Source organism: Gallinula chloropus (genome assembly GCF_964237585.1).
Source record: "Gallinula chloropus genome assembly, chromosome: 3".
Lineage (NCBI taxonomy): Eukaryota > Metazoa > Chordata > Aves > Gruiformes > Rallidae > Gallinula > Gallinula chloropus.
The window spans coordinates 33,114,373-33,137,498 of record NC_140087.1 but is presented as its reverse complement, the minus strand read 5'-3'; the positions used below and the strand labels follow the sequence as shown (position 1 = coordinate 33,137,498).

Here is a 23,126-nt window from a genome sequence, read left to right as displayed (position 1 = left end):
TTAAGGAGGATTCCACCATTCTGAGCCCAGTTATCTTAATGGCAGGCTCATCCTTTGCGAAAACCATCACATATTTTTTGCGATATTTAAGTTCTTTGGGTTTAGGAGAGAGAAGGAGGATAGTGAGGTGTTCATGAAAGCTAATCATCACCTAAGGAACACAACCTCCCTTGATAGGCAGAGGTAGGCTCCTTCAAAGGGCAGTGCACAGCTCCTAAAAGCCCAGACACCAGACCTCCTGGAGAGGAGCTCACCCCTCCATCCGTACAAGAGGGAGTACACTTAGTTAACCTCACTGCTTGAAAACTACATTTCTGTAAATTATCTGTACTGTCCCTGGAAAGCTCAGCAGGCTCTGTTTGAGTGAGAAACTGTTCCACAGGCACAGGCTTGCTTAGGTATATCTTGTACAAACCCGAAAAATGGGTTAGAAGCAGCAAAGTATTGTTGTCCTTCAACTCTCTCTCACAGGCCTCCGTCCCACAGAGGCACTAAAGATGCTGAATGTCATGCAGAAGAGCAACTCATAGCTTATAATTAGGAATTTGATACATCTTGAAGAAAACATCTTGTAGGTCTTGTTTTCATTTCCTGACTTCTACTGATTTTCTTAGGGAAAAGGAAGCACTGCAACAGGGGATGATGCCCTGGCATTTCACTTCCACAAGAAACAATGTTTCCTGAGACCCTTTTGAGTTTCTGGTAACAAACTTAACCTTTTGTTTGCCATTTTATACACTGATACACCTCCAGTAAATTTTGCTGAATCTGGCCTAATGGTTCTGTCAGCTTCTGTGAACTTCCCTGGATGTCTTCTCAACACACATGAAGCTCTGTACATTTTTCTTTTTAAGTGTTGCAATGATAAAGTATCATCCTTTGCTTCCTCAGTAAACCATGGGAAGAGTAAAGCATTCTGTTCCCAGTGAAGTGGGGGGAGGGAAATCTCTTTCCCAGCTGATGGTCTGGCTATTGTTAGTGTAGCCCAGGTGAAGCTGCTTCCCCAATGGTCGTGTGTTTCGGCCCTTATGCAATTTGCTGTGAGATGTTCCCTTTTAGAATTGTCTTTGCTTTCTCTTTCGATATTCAGGCAAGATAATATCATAAATTTCAGAGGTATTAGAACTGAACTCAGGTTTCTGCTTTCTGGATTAATACTTCTGTTACAGCTCTACTTTAGCACATTTCTGGTTTCACATTTTTTCCACATCAATACCTTCCTTAGGAGAGAATGATGTTTATATGCTCCATGAACTGTAGCAACAGCTACATAGACAGATTTTCAAATTTCTCATTATTTACTTTGAAGAGATTTGTGGTTTGTGTGCAGAATGAAATTGGGATAGTATTTAGAATAAGCATAGTGAGCAGAGAAAATTGATTATGGCAATTCTTTCTTACAGTTTCTGGAGGCATCTGTTTACTTCATACCAATAATTCATAGAATTTCTGGAAATTAACACTGACATTTTTTATCATTTTACAGCAAGCAAATCACAGATTATTCAAAGTAGTACAAAGAAGGAATTAAAAACTGGAGGATCCAAAAAAAAGGGTCATGTTTCATCTTCAAAGGACACCAAAGCCTCTTCCAAGCCAGGACTTATACAAGAAGGTCCACTTATGCCAGAAGATGAATCTTCCCTCTTGGAAATTTTTCAAAATAATGTTGGAAGTCCACAACAAGTAAGAGATTCCAAATCATTGGGATTTAAAAAAAAAATAAATCCTAACTAAACCTAGAAAATGAAAGGATATTGATAATTCTTTTGGTACATGTGGAGATCTGATATCCTTAGACAAGAACCAGAAATCCGAAGTTAAGATTTTTGGTAGCTTGTCAATGAGGTTATGGAGAAAGGATAATGTATGTATATGAATAACCAAATAACAAGGTGTCATTTCTTGTTTTCAACTCAAGATGATATATTCAATCTTTCAATGTTCTTCATTTGCCAAATCCCACTCAAGTACAGTGTAAGTTCTGTTCACTCAGAACTGGCTTTAAAATTTGTAGAACAAGTTGTAAAGAAAATAATTTCTGGTTCAGTGTAATGCAATGTTTAAAATAACCCATGGACCATGTCACCTCTGCCTCAAATTAAGACATTATTGAGTGCTTGTATTAGGGTTCAAAGCCCCATAGTAGATCTTAAAATCAAAGACCAAAGTCTTTCTGGTAGCGTGTGGCATACATAGAAAAGTCACATGGAAGTCCTAATGGAATGTAGCTCCTTATTGTACAGCCCAGTTTAGTTTCACTCGATAAACACATGAGTAATTGTTTAATTTCACAGGAATGAAAATAAAATCTGTGGAATTAACACTTAATTTTTTAAGCTTCTTGTGAATATTGTAATGTGCAAACTTGTAAATTAATTATGTGTCTTAGTTGCTGAGTTCAGTAGCTGGCAGCTTACTCGCAAGACTTTTGAATGCTTGCTTTAATTGTTATGTCTTCAGCATGGTAACATACTGCATTTTCTTTCACAGTCTCACAAGTATGTCATACAAGCACTGGTGCTATATAATAGCTGGCCACTTACTGAGAGTCAGGCTCTGTTTGTTCAGGCACTGAAAGAAATGGAGACAAACGAAATCAAAGGTTGGTTCGATCTAAGTATGCATTTAGTCAAATGCTTTGTGTTACTGATTTAAAAAAAAAAAAAGTTATATTACTACAAGCCGAGATCATATGGCTCTTATTCACTGCTTGAGTGAAATAATTGAACAACAAAGCTCTTTGTTCTGTGGCTCAGGGAAATACGGAATGATTGTGTGATTCTGTGCCTTCCGTTCACAAATCACAAAGAAAGCAGAGAATACTCTGCAAAGCTCACCTGAGCTTGCTAGGGCTGAACTTCAGTGTAATATAAAAGCACATCTGAACATAAAAGTTTCTCTTGAAACTGGAGACGTGTGCCTGCTGATAATTTAAGAATGTGCACTGGCAGGAAGGAAAAAGAGGCCTGGTTTGGCATGGGTATTACTTCCGTACTGCTAGGAGAAGGATTTAGGCAGGAGGCAAGACTAGGAAATGTCCCAAGGATAGACTGTGCATTCAAACCAGGAGGGGGACAGAGAAATTACAGAAACTTCTTTCACAGATTCTCTTAGCATTTCTTCTTAAAAGTAGTTAGAATACTTGTAATTATCTTCTAAATTAGACATATGTATCATATTTACTTCTCCTTTTACCATCAAATCTGATACAGGATTGTTTAGATCTTAACTATGTTAGAGGAAGATTTTATCCTGCTGGATCCAACAGCCCAGGAGAGTTGAGGCTGCTGCCACTCCATGTCCCAGGTCCAACCAGTAGCAAGGCTGAAGATGTAGTCCCAACTGACACACATTCTCCTGTGCTCTCATCACAAACCTAAAATTCCACCCCACTTCTACCACTCAGTAAATTTCCTGCACAGTTACTGTTAAAATTCTCTCAGTTTTAAATTATGAGATAGGACTTTTTTTTTCCATTATCCTTCTATATATACATAGACTTCTAATGCCCTTAACTTAACTTAGGAAGATTTGATCTTTATTTATTAGTGGCATTTCTTGTTTCTTACTCTGGTTACATATTTCTTTTTAATGCCTGGCCATTACATTTCAAAATTTGTTACCCTGGACTGAAGTTAGATTCAGCAGCAGTAATTGCTGACACATATTATTTCCTTGTTCATATCTGAGTGCAACATTTAGATTTTTGCAGGCTTTTTTCAGCTAGCACTATAGACCTTTGCTAAGATAAGCCTTGTTGGTTTACTCTAGCCCCTAGTCAGTTTCAGCAACGTTCAGTAACCTGACACAGTGTGGTGTAGCCTTACAGGCCCTGCAAAGACAGCCTGTTGCACCTGCTTTTAGCTTTTCGTATTCTTCATAAAATCACCTTCCTAGATGCCTCCAGGTATTTTCCTCATTCTCCTTTTAACGGCAGAGTGCTTCTTTCAACAGACATCCTATTACATTGTCTTATCCTTCCAAGCTGACTACGTAGGAACAGCCGGCACTTAACACACCAGTGGTGTTACTGGTGCGTGTCCTTACACAGAGCTGTCACCACGGTCTGTAAATCTGCAGGTCAAAGGAGGTCACTGGCTCTCTACATTTCCTCACTAGTTCTCAGCTGTTATTACTGAAGCTTGTCGACAGTGTGAGCAGTCTTGTGGTTAGCTCAAGGCAGCAGTATTCCAGTTCAGAGCTTCCCTCTCCTCCATGTTAACGGATGCTGTGGCTCATTGCCCATCAACCAGTCTCCAGCCACAGTCGGTGATGATAAGTACTTTTCTCTTAGGATTCTTTCTTAAGTGATTTCTGTCTTCTCATGAGTGCTGCCTTTCATAGTAACCCCCAATCCATTTCAGTTCATACAGCTGGGTGTTTCTGTTCATACAAGGATACCAACAGATTGCCCAGGCCACCGACAGTTCAAAACCAAAACATATTATAAAGTTTAAACACCAACACTTACTGTATTTACAACCTAGCATTTATTTTATGTACAACTATTAACAGCTATGTTTATCTGGAGTGGTTACTTAGATGTAAGTATTTTGGAAAAAACATCTAATCTTTGAACCCTTTTCTGATTGTGAGCTAGTGTTAAAGCAATTTGAAAACTAAGCTTTACCATTTAAAGCTGCCAGCACCAGTTGTCAGATAATAGCAGTGCTGGTGTGCTACCAAAAAGGCATCTTCTCACCAGGGGATTTTTGGGAAAGCTGCAGTGAGCCAGGTGGAAAATTCCTGCAGCAAATTTTCATAATTGCATGTCACTTTTTCATGTAAGACAACAGTGCCATCTGGAGTTAGTTTTATACTAAAGCTAATTTATCGTGGCAAAAACATTTCATGTTTTGTATCAGCATTTACTAAAGCCTTTTAAACTAGCTTCCCTTTAAAGGAAGACCCATAGTAACATACTATCAACATTCACCATTACTATAAGTATTTATTGAGAACAGTTTTTAAGGAAGTAAGCTCTCCAACATATAGATATTCTGTGATAACTTTGTGTTAATGTTTGGGTTTGTTTGTTTTTATTTTCAAAATCCTTAATGCTGTGGTTTAGCAGTATTTGTAGAGAATTGTGTTGCCAAAAGATATTCATTACTAATATTTAGTCATATTTTATTATATATGAAATATCATTAAATGTTTTATTAAAGAGGACGTTGCACAAACACAACATTAAAAAGACATTAACCAGAAAACCCCAATTACACAGAAATTAGAAAGTGATGGATTATTTATAGAGTCTTCATTCTTTTCTCTCTTTTGTTTTCTTTTTTCTTTCCATTGGGAACTGTTAGTGGTGCAAGACTTCAGTGGAAAAACTGTAAAAAGTATTAAGGTCAGGATCATAACTCTTGTGTAAAAGGGAAAAAATAGCAGGCAATTTTGCAACAGCTAGTGCCATTTTCAGTTGCTTGACCATACAAACAGAATGATTTTAAGAATTTTTTTGTATATATGATTTTAAGCTATTGCCTTTCTGGGTTCTGTGGTTTTACTTTTCTTGTAGTGAGATCAGAAGTTTTGTTGTGCAACTGTCACAACCTAGAGTTGAAGCAGCATTGTGCGCTAAATGCTGCCTGCAGCATGTATTTCATACCTTGCCTTAAGTTAACTCAAGAGTATTACCTGTTGATGAGAGAAGGCTGTCATCATCATCTGTCATCTGTGAGAGCAGGTGGAGATGAGGTCCCAAACCCAGGTGGTAGAGGTAGGTTTGAAAAAGCAGGAGAGGAAATGACCTTTGGAATATTTCTTTTTTTTTTTTTCCTGAGCTGGAAAAGTTTCTCCCACGGGTTTTTCTGTTCCCACAGGAGAACTTGCTGGCTCGTGCCAAGGGCAGAATTTCACAAAATGTTTCACAGGATGTTCAGTTCTCAGTCTCTTAGTCTCTTTCTCACCTTGCCTGTCTGTAGTGATTAATCACTTGCCTGGTGTTCAGTGAAAAAATAGGTCACTGAGGATCATAGAATTGTAGGGCTTGGAAGGGACCTCGAGAGATCATCAGGTCCAACCCCTCTGCCAAAGCAGGTTCCTTAGGACAGATTGCACAGAGAGGCATCCTGACAGGTCTTTAATATCTCCAGATAAGGAGACTCCACAACGCCCCTGGGCAGCCTGTCCCAGTGCCCTGTCACCCTCACTGTGTAAAAGTTCTTCTGCATATTGGTGCAGAACTTCCTGTGCTCTAACTTGTGGCTATTGCCCCTTGTCCTGTCTCCACAGGATACATCATGATGCTAGATTTAATGACCCTTGTGTTGTCTTTCAAGTCCATCTGTCCAAGGCAATGTGTGGCTGATTTGTATTTTAATATACTACTCCCTTGCTGCTGTGGCTTGAAACATGCACGTAGTGTGGCTGACACTGCTGGACATAGTTTAAGGGAACAAGCATGTTTTTATTGCAAAAGACAGCAATGTTCAAGCCATGCTCTAACCCCACACTACTACTGCAACCACACTGGTGGTTTCTTCAATCCCAGTGAAGTTTTACTGCAACTGTTTTACTGCCTGGATGAACCCAACTTTGAAAATATTTTTGTTGCTACCTGTTGTGAGTCCTTCTGAGGGTCCAGTCAGAGACCCAAAAAAGCAACATCTGAACTTCTTGGTCATTTCCTAACCAAATCTGCAAGTCTCATGGGGTGAGTAACAGCCACTTCTGCCAGCTAATGCGTAACCCCACTAAATGCTTAGAGCCAGTTTCAGATAGTGGCAGCATGCTATCATCTCAAAGAAAGCTTCAAAAGACTCCTCTGTAGTTTTACTTATGAATAAGATACACTCTCTGTGATTTGAGTTTCATAAGTCGGGAGTAGCTTACCTAAAAAGGAGAAGTGTTGTATCTCAGTCTGAAGTTAGGAGTTCAGTTCCTATCCTGAGTAGATAGGAACTACTCAGATCTCCCGAGAGTCAGAGTGAGCTGCACACTGTATTGCCAGACTGCAGCCGGTGCCTCCTCCAGGAATACCCGGAGGATGATCCCAAAGCCAGGGAGCCTGGCACTCTGCTGAGGGAAGGAGCACTGTGGGAACCTGGACAGGGCACTGTTGTCTTTGCTAAGAGCTCAGCTGAGTCCTGTCCTAAGCCTCCATGTCAGCAGTTAAAGCAGGATGCCCTATTTTATCCCTGTTGTCTCATAAGTTTGATATTTAGTAACTTCTCAGTGTATACAATAAATCCAGAGCACAAGACTGTTAAAAATCAGAGCTGTAAAATATTTATAGAAGCCAGACAAAGCTTGTGGCATCCCATGACATAGAAAGTCTTTGTTATCATTTAGCTAATGACACTGAAAGTCTCTTGAGTGTTTGTATAAACAATAATTAATTTATCTTTAAAAATTAATGATTCACTGAATAATGCAGATACACCAGCCTGATTTATGGCGCTAATATGTTATGGTAATGTGAAATTAAATGGAAAGCCATTTATGTAATGATATTATAACTTCAAGTAATGTCACCACTGTTTATTTTATATTTGCATTTCCTCTGGAGTTGTTTTAGTATCTTCAATATTTGAGGAGATCAGTTTATTTTTTGCTTTCATTCTTTAATGTATGCTTTGGTAGCACTGAATCGATTTAAGCCTAGCACTTCGGTTCAACTGTACATTATTTAAGTAGCATGAGGAAATGAGAATAATACAACTTATACATAAACATATGCATAATGTATGATGTGATAGACATATATATTTGCATGCATAGCTATATGGCTATTATAAATGTTTCTAGATATTTAATATTTACAGTTTTATGTAACCATGTAAGCTCAGCCATGGCATTGCAGGTCTGATCCAAAGCTTATTAAAGCCAGTGGATATCAAATCATGCAGCACAGTGATTTCTCCTCTGTGAAAGAGATTAGAAAAGCATAGCATTAAGTGAAAGGTACCTTGTTATTATTGCTAGCTTGTAAAACAGTCACTCCTTTCCTTTTTTTTCTAAAAGAAATCCCCTGGTTTATTGTATTGACTAAATCTAGGTTTTCAGCATTTATTTTGATGTTTCAGGCAGTATGAAGGCAGAGGGAAATGGAGCGTTCCAACTCAGACATCATTCTCATAACGTTTGTTCATTCCAAGTTGTTTCAGTTGATGTGTTCCTTAGGTTAGGAAAGCTATGTGCTATTATGGGATTGATTTCTTTATCTATTTAAATGCGAATATGACATGTGAGTTAGTAGCTACCACTAATTAAAACAATGTAGAAGTAGTGTCAATTCTCAGTATCTTTAATTCAAACATATGACATACATACAGCACACACATGCACTGGTAAAATAATTAACCCAACATGTTCTTAGATAGTTCTGAGAATAAGAAATTTAAAATGATCAAATACGCATCAAATCTCAGAGACATGTCTTTGCCTTAACTTCCTTGTGTTTTTAGTGGGGTGCATCTTCTCTTCTGCTTTTCCCACCCTCAGGCTCACAATGATATGAGACAGTGAGAACATTTGACGTTACATACTTTGAGCTTCTCACCTGCATGGTGCAGAACACAGACAGCAACTGTATGAGAGTATATAAGAGCATTAAGAGTCAGACTGTGATTCTCTACGTTGCAGTCTTCAGACTGACCCATATGCAAAGCAGCAGTGTGGTGATCAATGTGCAGGAACCATGGCAAACTCACAGTTAAGCCCTGGGCAAAGTGCTATTTAGGACATATTGGCTATCACATGTTGACCTTTTAATTCTGCTTTGAAAAGTTGTTTTGCGCCCAAGTTCGTTCTTGGTCCAACAAGAAATGTTAGTGAGGTATTTCAAAGTGTCAACTAATTAACTGACTTTTCTTTGTCTTTATGCATGGCTGGCTGTTCTGTGCTGTTATTCCACCCTGGATATTAAATGGGGAAATATATTTATTGATGTCAATGGTATCCTCTAATTCGTCGTGCATCATAACTACATCTGAATATTACACTGGGAAAAACATGAAGAGCATGGCTTTTCCCTGATGCCTAATCATGTTGAAGGACAAAAGTCTGCAAACATTCCTAAAGCGACCAGAAAAACAAAAGATAAAGCATCTGAGAAGACAGAAAAAGAGAAGTCAAATAAAGAAAGAGGATCACACTTATCTCTTGCATCTCACCCCGAATCTCAGGTGAGACCAAATCCAAGAAACTGGATTTGTTGCATGTGCCATCACTGTACTCAGTATAAGGCTATTTTCAGGTCTGCAGGTGTTGAAATGCTTCTAGTGTCTCCCTTGTGTTTCTTTATGACCACCTTTGCCACCTTTTAGCTTTACATCTGAGAGAGATTGAATATAGCATGTAACAGGCATGCATCCTGCATTGAGAAATATAATGTACTCGTTTCTTTGTTTATCTATACAGCAACTACTGATTGTTCCTTTTGTTGCTCTAGTTTCTGTCTTTGCTGAAAGTTTACTAAATTCCATCAATTCACCATATTCACGTCCCATTAATCACTCATTGTAGTGGCTTTCATGGGTTCTCAGGGTGATGAAATAGGTCTTTTCCCCATAGTCTGTTCCTGCTTCATATGTCACGATAGTCATTAGTTTGTGGACATACAGAAAAATTGGTGCCTACGTGCAAATTCTTCTCATCTGTGGTGGAATAATCTGAGTGTTTTGTGGTTGACCAAAAGTCTACTGCCAGCCTGTATGCCTTAAAAGGAATAATTGACTTTGTGGATTGCAAACAGATTAATGTAAGGCCAAGAAGAAACTGACAGCTCCTCCTTTATTGCTTTTGCTGGGGATTTTGCTGCCTCATGGCAGGTAGTTCAAGGGGAGGGCATCACCACAGAGTTTTTAATGAAAAACTGTCTGCTGAATTGTTGACTAAACCTACTGCACAGCAAGCTTTCCTATGATTCACATCCACCCCTAATTATATGCAGTTCCAGAATAGTGCCTTACTGCTTCTTTCAGAGCAGTCAAGTGGCTGCAGTTAGGATTGTTGGCCACAGAAATACAATGCAGCTTAAGCCTGAGTCAGATTTCTGCCTTTGGCCCCAATGATGGGGTACACTAGGGGTGTTGGGATGTTATCTTTTGGGAGTCCTTCAGTCTGCCACTAGAATACATGCATGTTTCAAGATGGAACTGCTTGCAGATAAAGAAGATGTCTACCTTTAGTCCCAAACAAAGGCTGAACTCCTATCTCTACTCGTAACTCTTGGGCTTAAAGCTTCTGCAGGTGGTATGGTTTCCAGAAATATATGCAGCACAATATCTCATTCATTAGTCAGACAGCAGAACAGCCTCCTAAACTTGAGGCACTACTTGTACCCTGCAGTTCTGGAGATGCCATGCATTAAGGCAATTTAGAGAATTTGGGAAGTTATTGGAAAGAATCAGATGCCTCATAAAACAGAGCAGGATGTATTTCTGCACAGAAAGCCTAATTAAGTATAATAAGACTTCTAGGAAAAAAGCTCCAGGATGGAAGGGAAGGAAAGGGAAAAAGCTTGACAGGAAGATAAGGCAATAATCACTACAAAATACTCTTGTTCAGACAGACTCGAGTAGAACTGGGGGTGTGGGGCACGTCGTATGGGAGTGGGGGGAAGCCCATGAACAAAACACCTTGAAGAGCTTCTGGGCATTCCAAAGTAGTTTTCCTTTCCTTTGGCAGCTGCTGCGTGGTAATGCATGTCAAAGTCTATCAAGGTGTAATGTATATCAGTCAGGAAAATTACCAGGATCCTTCATCCCAAGTAGCAGTGGTAGGTCTATACTGGTGAATACATCACGTTTACGACACCTCATTTCCAGCAAGCTGCTGCAAACAAACCGTACTGGACGCTACGCTTGGTCAGTGAGCAGCGAGAGGCAGACGTTCTGGAGGTGAAGAAAGACACCCAGCGAGCAGATGAGATCAGAGCCATGAAACAAGCATGGGAGTCTGCAGAGCCGGGAAGGGCTATCAAGGTAATCGCAGAGTGATCTCTGCAGTCATGTTTCTTCACAAGTTCCGGGAGATGCTGTGATGGTACAGCGCTTGCCACAATGGAGACCTGGGTTTGTATGTCTGCCCTCTTCACCACTTTGTGGAAAACAGGAAATTTTGTACACATTAAAGAATCAAAGTGGTTGTGTGTATAAATTCTGGGCAGGAATCCAGATCATCTCCTTTAGATTTTTATAGATCACTGAGACTTTAGATTCAACTCTACAAAAAGGAGAAAAGTATCTCTTCAGAAAGCTCACCACCTCTACACAATTGTACAGCTTCTACTTGTGACAAGTGTAATGTTTAGCATGAACAGACTCTATTGGGAAATATACTGTTATAAACATGCCAGAAAGATTTCTCTTGATCAGAACTGGCACCTGGCCATATCATCACACAAATTATCCCCTGCAGCCAGAATTTTCATGTTCAGTGCGGCTTGTGGGTTACCCATGAGCCTGTACATGTTGCTGTGTATGAATTCACTGCTTTAGAGAAGCAACGAATCCTGATGTCAGCTGCAGCTGGGCTCTTTTGACATGATGTATGCTTAAGATGAAAAAAATAATACAAGCTCTTTCAAGCAAAGCAAAAAGTTACACTGCTGATTCAGATTTGGAAGCACCGTTGCCAAAAAAGGGAAAAGAAAAGAACAAAATGCAGTCTTCGAACTTCCTGAGTCATCCTCTGTCACCACCACTGGCCACTGAGGGACACCTGTCCAGAAACCCCAGCTCAGAAGCATTTTGCCATTTTTATATTACTTTTCAGAAATGAACCTCAGACGTGGGTCTTCCCAGTTACCCTTCCAGATTTTCTCAGTTCTGTTCCTTGTATCCAAAGTCCAAAATTTTTTTCTGACACTACTCTATTAAGGAGAGATGCATTACTTTGCAGCTTTGATTGGCTGTGCTGAGACTGAAAAGGCAAGTACAACGTCCTAAAGATTAGCTGGAAATTAATCCCCTTTGATGCGTAAAGAGTCTCTTCAGAATACTGGTTCTATCACAATTCATTTTTTTTGTTCAGAAAATAACTGAATTACAGGTAAAGGGTTCCGTTTCCAAACCCCGTTAGGTCTGTGACATTTTTCTAAAACAGCCATTGTTAAGAAAATTGCAGCAACTACACGTAGCACACTAAAAAAGGTCTACTTGGGGGTCCAATATCCAGACTGAGTGGATTCCCTTCTTTCTTCCTGAACTCCCAGCCCGAAGGTCTGGCTGTTGCAGGGGTCACATGCCCTGTGAATGGGAATTAGGTGTTTGACTCTAGACTGACTGTGGCTTTTCCATCCATTCTGACAATCTGAGCCCTTAAGAGAAATTCCAGGGAGCCCAAGGCACCTTCTGAAAAGACAGGCAGAAGTCACTATTGCCTGTTTTTTGGCATCAGAGGTCACTGAGTCTGAAAGGGCTTGCACCCATAGCTCCCATGACTTAGGAGGACAACTAAATCACCAGGGTATTGCAGGTCCTAGGAGGAAGATAGATTTCCCCAAGGACGTGCAGTAGCTGTATGTATTCTCACAATGCATTTGGCTATCAGAGCTCAGCCCATGCTTTTCCAGCTTTTTTTTGTTTGGGTTTTTTTTAATTCCAAAGATCATTTTAAACTGCCCAGAGATCAGTGATTTTTCCAGTTTTTCATTGCATGATGATCTTTAGCTAAGTATTCAACATCTCAGGACTGATCCAATGGGAACCTGAGCATCTTCTCCACCCCAGCCCCAGGCAGAGTTGCATACTACACTCTGGCACAAGGTTTGTTATCAACAGCATCATATTCTCATATGGGCTATTTACTGCATATGGGCTTTATGCATTGAGTGGAGTGAAACCACTCAAAGTGTGCTGCCTATTCTTCATTTTACTGAACTGCCACCTCACAAAGGGTTACTCAGGGGTTCTTCATATACTCAAGACACACTCAATATAAATTAAAGACGAACTTTAAGTACTAATTTGTTTCTCCTCTACACAACACATTTAAACTAAACAAAGGTTTCAAAGTACTACTGGAAAAATTGGATGTGTAATGTCAACAGGCTATTATTTCAGAAAATCTCTTGGACAGGTGACTTGAATGACTCTGACATGAAATGTGGGTCCCTTACATTTTTTGTATTCCCCCCTGCAAATGATTTGCTAGTGACATGCCTGTTGTTAGAGGTGATGTTTTCATAGATCAAACCAGTGAAATATGCTCACCAGTAATATCTGGTGTCATATCTCACATGCACTGGATTTCAACTTTCTCTCTTACCAGCTGCTCATTGACTTTTACTTTTGAAAATTCTTTGGGATTTCAAGTATGCAGTAGAAGTTTTTCTTATCTGAATGAAAACTTTGAACTCTAGGCTTTTCAGGAACGCATACGGTTTATTAATAAGTGTGCTGCGAGAGATTCAGAGGAGCACACAGCTGAGACTGAGCCTGACAGTTTAACACCTAATTCAGGAGAAAAAGGTAAGGGTATAAATTTCTGCCAAGAATGTCTTGGTTCTTGATGTGTTTATCTCATTAGAAAAGATTTCTACATTAAATACTGATAGTAAATGGATAGAACAGCCCTGATAAAGGTGTCCAAATACACAATGGCACGCTTAGTCTCTATCTTCTCTATCCCTTCTTTGTTTTCAGTGCAGCATTGCTCCATTTTCGGACACAGATGAAGCTTCATTGCTCTTGGAGGTTGCCAAGTTGCCATTAAGCACACTTTAGATGGTCCTTCTGTACTACAATTCTACCCCTAAATTAACTTGAAATTTTTGGATGTTCAGTGGAAAATACCTACTCCCTCCATTCCGAGTTGGGTCATTGGTATAGAAACATTTAGCTGTGACAGGGGAGGTTTAGGTTGGATGTTAGGAAGAGGTTCTTTACTGAGGCAGTGGTTGAGCACTGGAACAGACTCACCAGGGAAGTGGTCACAGCACCGAGCTTGGCTGAGTTCAAGAAGCATCTGGATGACGCACTCAGTTACTTGTTCTGACCTGGCTGTCCCTGTGTGGAGCCAGAAGTTGGACTTGATGATCCTTATGGGTCCCTTCCAACTCAGGAGATCCTATGATTAAAACCTGTTTAGCAGCTGAAACAGCATGTCAGTAAGGCACTACTATTTCTCATGTGCATTTCTGATGTGTAAGTGTTCATGGAAACTCTTAATCGACGGTGCTCTGGAAGTGAGGTGTCAAAAAGTGCATATTGAGCAGCAGCAGCTTACTGGCAGCTTTCATAAGTGTTGTCTAGCTTTATTTAGTGGTTACAATGTCTATGGTTTCTTCATTTGTTTTCCCTGGCAACTGCTAGACTCTGACAAAAATTGATGCATCCTGCAAAGCTGTTTGTTGTTTCTTTTCTTCTTCTTTTCCTCTGAGAATGATGCTGAGATAAGTCTATCACAAAAAGTGTAATACCCAACCTGATTGTGACAGTAGCTGGTCATGGCTCATATGTATGGAGCTAGAACTTGTGACTAGTATGTAACTTAAGACAAGTACTTATCCAGTCAGATAAGTAATCCTCCTGGAAGTGTTTCAGAACTTAAAACTTCTCCACGTTATGCCATAAACAAACATGGCTTTAGTTACTTCTTGAATTCCAAAAGAAAATGAAAATACTATTTCTTTTAAGTTATTAGATAAGAACTTAAAAATCAATGGTTGTCTACCAAGAGCTTTGTTGTAAACTTAGCATTTGAAGTCTAATACAAAGCCTCTTTAAGTACAGAAGTGATATACCAATGACTTTAATTTGTTACTGTTTGGTTCTGCAGAGTACAATAACAGGCAATAATGTGCTTGAACACTTCTGTAATGTCTGTTATCTTAACAAGCTTTTATTACATTCTGGAGAATGCTCTTCTGATGGGCAGTATCTAAGGCACTTCCAAAGTCCATGCCACTCTTCTAAACCAACAGAGAAGGCTGGTATGTTTGCCTATGTTTGGACAGTAAAAATATTGACTATTTTTCTAATGCTCAGAAACTTCTTTCCTACTTTTGTTAAGAAAATCCCAGCAATATTATTTAAATGTTCCAGTTGATGACTACTATAAGTAGGGCAATAAGGGAATTTTTATGGAATCAAACTACTGCACTCATTGTTAAATCTCACCAAATTTCCCAGGCATTTTCAGCACAGACAAACTGCCGGAAAGAAGCGTTGGAATAATCACGATGCAACAGAGTGGCATGCTTAGCATCAGATATGTCACTGTGTTGTGAGAATGCTGCATTAAAGCATAAACTGGTTACTATGAATGTCATTAAAAATGTTCTAAGACTTCAGAATGACAATTTGAATTTGTTGTGGGATATTTTTCTTTAGACTGTTCTTTCCCAAACTAGAACTACAGCCAGGACTGAACAATCAGATGTGTTTTGGGGTTTTTTTTAAATAGAAAATATGACTCCTTGCTGATTGGAAGTTGTTCTTTAAGCACTTTAAATTGAATGTTCTTGCTTAGATGTACTAACTTCTTGAGTACTGTGGATTTAGCTAAAATACATATATTAATTTCACTCTGCCATATGTGGGGATTTTGCAGCATCTTTGATTCCATCGTGAATGTTGGAAATAAAAAAGAAGAAATATAACATCATCTCCAGCTCGTCTTTTCATTTAATAATGTATTTTGCTGAGCCAAAGAGGAAAAAAGTACATAAGAATTTAGATGAAGCCTCCTAGCATAACTGAATAACCACTTTAATCTGTTCTGTTGTAGATTATTTTACAGCAGAAACGACAGAAGCAGCTACTGACTCAAGCTTACAAATGCAGCAAAAAAAATGGGAGCCTATAGACCTTAGTCCTTACATGAGGTAAACTGTAGTAAGAACAATTAAGTCCCACTGAATCAGCAAAATGAAAGACTAAGGATTTTCATAAGTAGGAATTAACAAATGCAATATATTTTCATGCGCTTGTATCCTCTCTATAATTGGATGTAATGTAACTGATGTGAATTTAGACTTTGTCCTTCACACGTCATTGAGGCAAACCACAATGCTGTCACACACTTGTTTAAGTTTCTGTGAAAATCCTGGCCCATGTTCTATACATCCTCCATGCTGGGTACACAAAATCACGTAGTGGTCAGTGCAGAAGGGTAGGTGGCATTCAGGTAGTTTTCAGCTTTCATTTTCCTGGCATGGAAGCATTTTAAAATCTGTGATTTCCTACATCCGCTTACGTCCTTCCTTTAGGATAATACATTTCAAAGGTTCCGAATGACAGCACTGCAGGTAGTGAGAATGTGGCACAGAATTTTGAAGAAAATGCCTTTTCAGGTGAAGATGTTTTTTTCAGTGGTCATCTTGACAGAAGTGCATGTGAAGTGTCTCAGGATATGATGCTAGATTCAAGCATATTTAATAAATACAATGTGCTCGGTAGTTAACAACTTAATTATATCCTTTATTCAAAAGAATTATACTCTTTCCTACATGTGTTGATGTAAGTCTATCTAGCTAATAGATGGACATCTGCATATTTCCTGTGCTACAGCTACAGCCCAGCTCACGTTAAAGTCCGTTTGTGTTCATCTTGGCATTTATGCAGCTCATTGGCTTCCAAAAGCCCTTAGAATGTGCTGAAGAAATCCTCAAATTTAATTTTAAATTGAAAGGGAACCTGGTATTACATTGAAGTGAATAACATTGGAACAGTAGAAAAGATGGCAGAATATCTTCCACAGGCCTGAGTCTTGTAAGCATTTTATTTGTCTTCAATTCCTTGACTTTTATGCAAGTCATTTAAAGCAAATTATAAAAATATATTATCCACTTATCTGCCAGTATGCCAATGGGGAAAAAAATTACATCTTTCTCAGTGCTGAATTACAGTCTCAAAAACTTCTGGAAATATGAAATTTCTTGTAAAGTAAAAATAAATTTTATATGTAAGAGTTTTTCTTATGCTGAAGGAGGTGCATGATTCTACAAGTTTTTTAAAATACACACATAACTATAAGAAGACCTGGCCTCAGGAATGTACAATGAGAATTGGTGTTGTATGTAAGCAGAGAAGTGACTCCTTAACTGTATCTTACCATACGACGGTGACATTGCAGTATATAAGCCAAATATATGTATATATATGTTAAACAAAATATACACCACCCAAAACTGTATTTGAAATGAGACAAATATCTTTTTTTTTTTCCTTCAGAAAAACAACATCTGAGTCTGTGCTAAGAAGTGAGTCTGACATTCAACAACAAAAGATACATAAAGTGGAAAAAATCAAACATTTTAGGGAACTTCGAGAGCTGGTTTTGAAACAAAGAGAACAAGAAAAAAATGCCAGAGCTTTACTGAAGCAGAATATTCTTGAAATGTATGAGAATCTCCAGGTAGGTTTTCAAGATTACTCTCCAGTAACTTTTACTGTGATATTAACCACTAGTTATGAATATCTTCGTCAGCTGTTCCCCAGACTTTGTATTCAGTATTAATCATTAGAAACAGTGAACAAGCTTGAAATTCCCCTTGGGCAAGAGTTAAAACTAAAGGTTCTAGGGAAGAAGTAGTGCTACACCACACCCCTAATACGATATGCTTAGAACCTTCTTTGCACAGCTCTTTGAAAAAGTGCTACTTTAAGAATATCATCATAAAAGGACAGTTATAAGTAAGTTGAGCATTTTACATATATGATGCATATTGGAGAAAGCATTTCTGGTTTGGCTATTTTAATGTTTTATTTAAAAATTATTTTATAGAGTTGTATGGGGATTTTTGGAAATTAATAAACAACAAGATAATTTATATAGGAGGATGCATTGGTCCTACCGTGTCCTACAGTGAAGTTAAAGCACACAGTTTTCCTGGAATATGCACAATGGCAACAAACAAAAAAATGGTATTATTAATCCTCCTGTAACACACATACAAATATGTGCTACATTTAGTAGCATTAATGTAGGATCTATTGTTGGAATTAACTCAACTAATGCATTGCACATTAAATTGGTACAAACATCTTAAACTGGCTTAACCATGAGTGTTAACAGGTCCAAAGTACTGTGTAGCATAGTGGTGATAGAATAATCATTTGCAATCAGCTGGTGACTGTTCAGAGCTCTTAAAACTGGGTAAGAGACAGTACAAATAATTTTACATCAAACCAATGTATTTACAGAAGTCTCTTGAAAACATCTTAACAAGTTCCCAGACAGCCTGATTTGTATCTCTTAACCACAAGTCTGCAAGGAGCTGTAATCTGCTATCAGTGACTGAATGTTCCTAATAAGAATGCATATCCAGGTTTTCAGACATTGCTGTGATTTTTTTCAATGTCTAACATATCATATGTTGGAAGGACAATGTTTTATTAAGACCAGTAAGGAGTTGAGTAGTTCCTCAACTCTTTCTGTAACGTGTATGCATTAAAGATGTGTCACAGTACTAATTGAAATGAGAGCTACTTGTGAATATGCATACTGTGCTGATTAGCACTCTTACAGTTTTACACAGAGAACTACATAAAGGTATCTAGGTATCTCCATCTTCCAGGATAGGAATGTAAAGGAAGAAGTTTGCACAAATGCCCAAGTCCAATTTGCCCGAAGTCTCACTGAAAGTCAATGTGATTTAGGCTCCTTTAATCTTTTAAAAGGCTAATAGACCTCCTAAGCCATTTTGGAACTGCTGGAAACTAGGTCTTAAGGGACTTGTTTAAGTCAGCAAAGCCAGGCAGTAACTGAAGAGGGAATACACCCAGATGGGTAACTAACTAGTCTGTTGCCCTAACCTCCTTTCACACAATGACTTTATTATACCAGCATTCAAAAAGGGGTTTCAAACACTTTCTCCTCCTCTTCATGGTGAAAAGAATGACTTATAGCTGTGTCACTGTGACAAAGGAATAAAACTACCTGTACAAAGAAAAAGAGGGATGTCTTCCCTGTACTGACTGAGTCACTAAGTAAAACAACAGGAAGGTTGTGGTTGCTTGTGATGAAATCAAAATTCATGTGCTGAGGGGGGGTATTGCTGTTTGTTTTTGGCTAGGCATCCTTGGATGAAACACGAGGCAGAGTTGACAGCATTCGGGAAGCCTACAGAAGTAAGCTGCTTGAAGCTGAGCTCAAAAAGCAAGAAGAGCTGGCAGCTATTGAAGCAGTCCTGCAAGCACAGCAAGATAAGAAAAGCCAAAATACACCCCCAAAAAAGCACGTAAAAGAGTTGGGGAAAAAAAAGTAATGGTGAGCACCAGTGAGTTGTGCTTAACAGTTTGGGAAACAAAGCTGGAATGCAAAGATGAGAAAGAATGTTTGTTATTTTCCAGTACTTTTGTCAACTATATCACATTTTATCTGTTTGCCTGTTGCTACTGAAAAAATGATCTTGTATTCTTCTTATTAACAAAGTGTTTGATATTTTGCTCCTCATAAAGGTACTTACTACTATTAAAGATGGTATGTTTTACTGGAATAAAATTTTGCAACAAGAATTCATACTAAGTTCAGATTCTTCTCTCAAAATCACCGTGTCTTTCATCTTTATTTTCCAATCAAAACAAAACAATCAAGAATGAACCAGAGCTGAAACAGAGACTGTAACCTATCACTTCTTAAGTCATTTAGCTTGGAAGAAACGTGACTTCCTTAAGTGGAGAATGATTTGTGGAGTTCATAGTAATTAAAGAGTGACATACCACACGTTTCATGCGCAGGCATTGGAAGGCTTCCCAAAGCCCGTTCAGTAGACACTCACAAGCTTCCTGTGTACTGTAGTAGTTTTCCCTTTCATCTTTCTGCCATGTGTTTTTGAATCTCACAGTATCTCTCTGTACTGGCACACTCATGGCACAATCTTCCAAGGCTTGTTGAATGCTCCGTAAAACATTATTACTTTCTCTGTTTACCTTTCCTAAGCTATGTTTTGCACACAGTGGCTTTGCTCAGAGTGATTACAATAGACCCTCAGTTCAGCTGAAATTTGAAACCAGTAAGTGCATGAAGTGGCAATCCCAGGCTTTCTACTTGTAGAGTGTATCCTCTAAGCTCTCACTTCCATTTGCATAGAATTCCTTTTTTTTTTTTTGTCATCAAATGCAAAAAGTTATGTTCATACTCACTGGCTAACACTCTGTAGTCAGAGACAGTGGTCGGAACTCTTGCTATGCTGAAAATCTCTCTAGACCAGACAGAGCTGTTTTAAATGGCTTAAAGAACCTTCTCTGTATGTAGTTGCAAGCAGAAGCTTGAAGAGCTGTGCTGCCTACATAGAGTACATGTGCAGTATGTCCAGGATGTCCAACAGCATTTCATTATCTCAGCAACATGAGAAACCATGAGACTCCCCAGTTTAATGTGAATCACAAGAAATGCTGTCCTTTGCAGTCTGGGCACTGGTAGTGGCTAGCAATTCCCTTGGAAACTAGCCTTTCTTCTGCATCTTAATGACATAGCAGAGGTTCAGCTTCTGCAGGTTTTGCTCACCTCTGTTCTATCAGGACCTCGCTGTCTGGCTTGAACTTGACTCACTCCTCTATCAGTTATGTGATGCCTGTTCTTTGTACATCATCACACCTACACACCTGCTGTGATGCCTCTGCCTCCGTTCGGCCTCCCATACAACATAAACTAAACTAACTGGCTTGAGTTTTCGTGTTGGGAAAGGAGGAATTGAAACCAGAGTCCTAAAACAGCACTGGTGAGTTTTATTTCAAAGATCAGGACCTAAATTTTGCTTTGACCCGTCCAGGCTGCAAACAAAAATCCTGTCAGTCTTGTGCTATAATTGCTCTTTGTCCTCTCTATTTTGGAATATGGGCTATACTGCTTCATAATATTCCATCTTGTTTCCATGGCAATAGCACGTGTTGGTTTTCTTATGTGAATCTCTAATGAGCTTCTGTAGAGGAAGATCAAGCTGAAGTTCTGTTCTTGATGTCACTGCAAGAGCTATAATGGCATTCTGTTGTAAAAATCAATCCAATTCCAAAAGCCAGCATAATCGACATCTAAATGTCAAAAATTCAGCTAATAACCTGTATGATCACAACCCATCCCCACATGCAGCTATAAACTGACTTAAACTCAGACACAGCATACTCAGATCTACATTATGAAATCTAGTTTTGATGTTATGCTTGCTACTAAGTTCCATCATTTCCTCATTTTAAAGAGTGACGTGGCATCATCCAAATCTGCTGAGTGGTTTGTGAATGTCTATTGGCTCATTTATCATTTCAACCACACAGATACGATGAGGGAGAGAATTGCTGTCACAGGCCTTAATTGCATTTACTTTCAAGTACGTGGTGTTTTAAGAGAAGCACAGCAGCAGTTTTTGTAAACCCCTGTGCATATTCCAGAAGAACAAAATATCCCCTTATAATGGAGCCTGGAAGGGAAAAGGCCTCGTTTGGATTGTGCCAAGGAATTTAGATATATCAGGCCCCAGGAACAGAAGACTGATAACATTTCATATGCAGCAGTTTTACATCAATGCAACAGCTTGTTTTTTGTGGTACGTTGTATTACAGGATAAGCTAGTGGGGAAAGATGTACAAAACCCTAACCAAAATGTGAGTGTATTTCATTTCAAACCAGCTATTTGCAGTAAGTTAAGGAGCTGCCACGTTTAGCACCTTAGCATAAGAATAAAAGTGAAGCTATATGCTGCAGTTTAATTGGTAACATTCTTGCCTCCAGTTTGTAGACTGAGTTGCCCACTAGTCAAATTGTGTGTTCACATGGATAAAGCACTTTTATTCTTTTGCCTTTTAGGAGTAAGACAGCTTCTAAGCACTGTAATTTTATTACATTTAATCAGCATCTATGTCAAAGGAATTTTCTGCCTGTATGCAGTGCAAGAAACTGCTCAAATTCTGGTTTTATAGATTGTACATTTCAGAAATGTGCCATATTACATTGAGCATTCATGTTTGCTTAAGGTATCCTGTAACAAAGGTCTCTCTGGAATTTGGAAAGTTATCATTCTGCTCATATTCAGCTTGGCCATTCAGGGCCAGACTCAGTAGAGAGGTAAGGATGAGCCTCAAACTCTGTGTGCTTTCTTATTCTTCGGCAAAGGACTGAAACATGGGTTTCAGCCCTTTACTGAACAGAACAGATCGGGAAAGGTTTTCTGAATCATGACACAATTGCTCTGTCTTTTCAGATGACAATTGTTTTGGAGGTGCAGAAGGGGAACAGCTGCATCAAAGCATACTTTACCAGGTATCAAGTCACAGAAGAGAGGATTGGGATTTGTGGGAGGGGTAGCAGGGATTGAACAGTTGTTTTCTAACATGTCTTATAGAAAGTTGTCCCTGAGAAAGTTTGCCTGTTTTTTCACTTATGCAGCCCTAATTGTTCTTCATGGAAGGACCCTCTTTATGAACAGCGCAGATAACAATGCTGATTTCTAAACGTTGCAGTTTAGGTTTCTCATGACTTGGAGAGTTGTGTATTTTCCCCCTGAAATGCCAAGTCTTACTCCTGAGGAAGAGTACGGCAATAGCCCTCTCTGCACATAGATGAAGAGGATGGGGTACTCACAGCAACAGCTCAGAAATCCTGATCTGTCACTGGCAGGAAATAGTGTGCTGCTTATGGAGACAGCGTCCATACTCTGGTAGGATTTTCTTTTCATGCTTGTGTGATTCTCCCACACCTTAAGTAACACCAACTCCTGAGCCAGATACAGAGCTAATTCCAATCTCTGTGTTCAAAATGCAGTAGCAGAGTCTTTTAGTATCAGGTCACCGCTGAGGACTTGCACAAGGGGAAGCAGTTCCAGGAATCGACAGTGATGAGTGACAAGTGAGAGACAAGCCTGGCTTGCCTCCTGTGGACCAGCTACGCAGTCTGAGAGACCTGATGAGCTCACAGCTTAGGGCAATTCTGGAAATACTTTCCAGTTATACTTTGTGCTTGGCTGAAACTTTGATTAAAGATTCACAGATTCTTTAGAGCAGTGGGACATCTTTCAGAGCATCTTTAAGCTCGAGCTGCTTTTTTGTAGTGCTAAAACAAAGAAGAATTTGTTTACTGATTCCTGGTATTAATTTCTCTTTTATATGAAGTATAGCCAGTTATACAAAGGAAAATGTCACCTCTCAGCAGAAGTTTTGAAAAGCCTTGATGGAAACTGCAAATGCCACAGGAGAATGAAAACTTTTCCACATGTTAGACTGCGCTGTGAATAA

At 39.1% G+C, this 23,126-nt stretch overlaps 1 protein-coding gene across 1 annotated transcript in view; it reads left to right on the top strand.

The window, feature by feature from the left end:
* ADGB (androglobin) overlaps positions 1 to 19,168 on the top strand; it is a gene marked incomplete at both ends in the record, with an annotated part of 103,665 nt that extends 84,497 nt beyond the window's left edge. The window contains 8 exon segments of the mRNA XM_084261049.1: positions 1,487 to 1,686; positions 2,494 to 2,605; positions 8,950 to 9,137; positions 10,782 to 10,937; positions 13,319 to 13,427; positions 15,688 to 15,784; positions 17,133 to 17,316; positions 18,977 to 19,168. Coding sequence (XP_084117175.1) covers positions 1,487 to 1,686; positions 2,494 to 2,605; positions 8,950 to 9,137; positions 10,782 to 10,937; positions 13,319 to 13,427; positions 15,688 to 15,784; positions 17,133 to 17,316; positions 18,977 to 19,168 — 1,238 coding nt within the window.
* Positions 19,169 to 23,126: the final 3,958 nt, after the last annotated feature.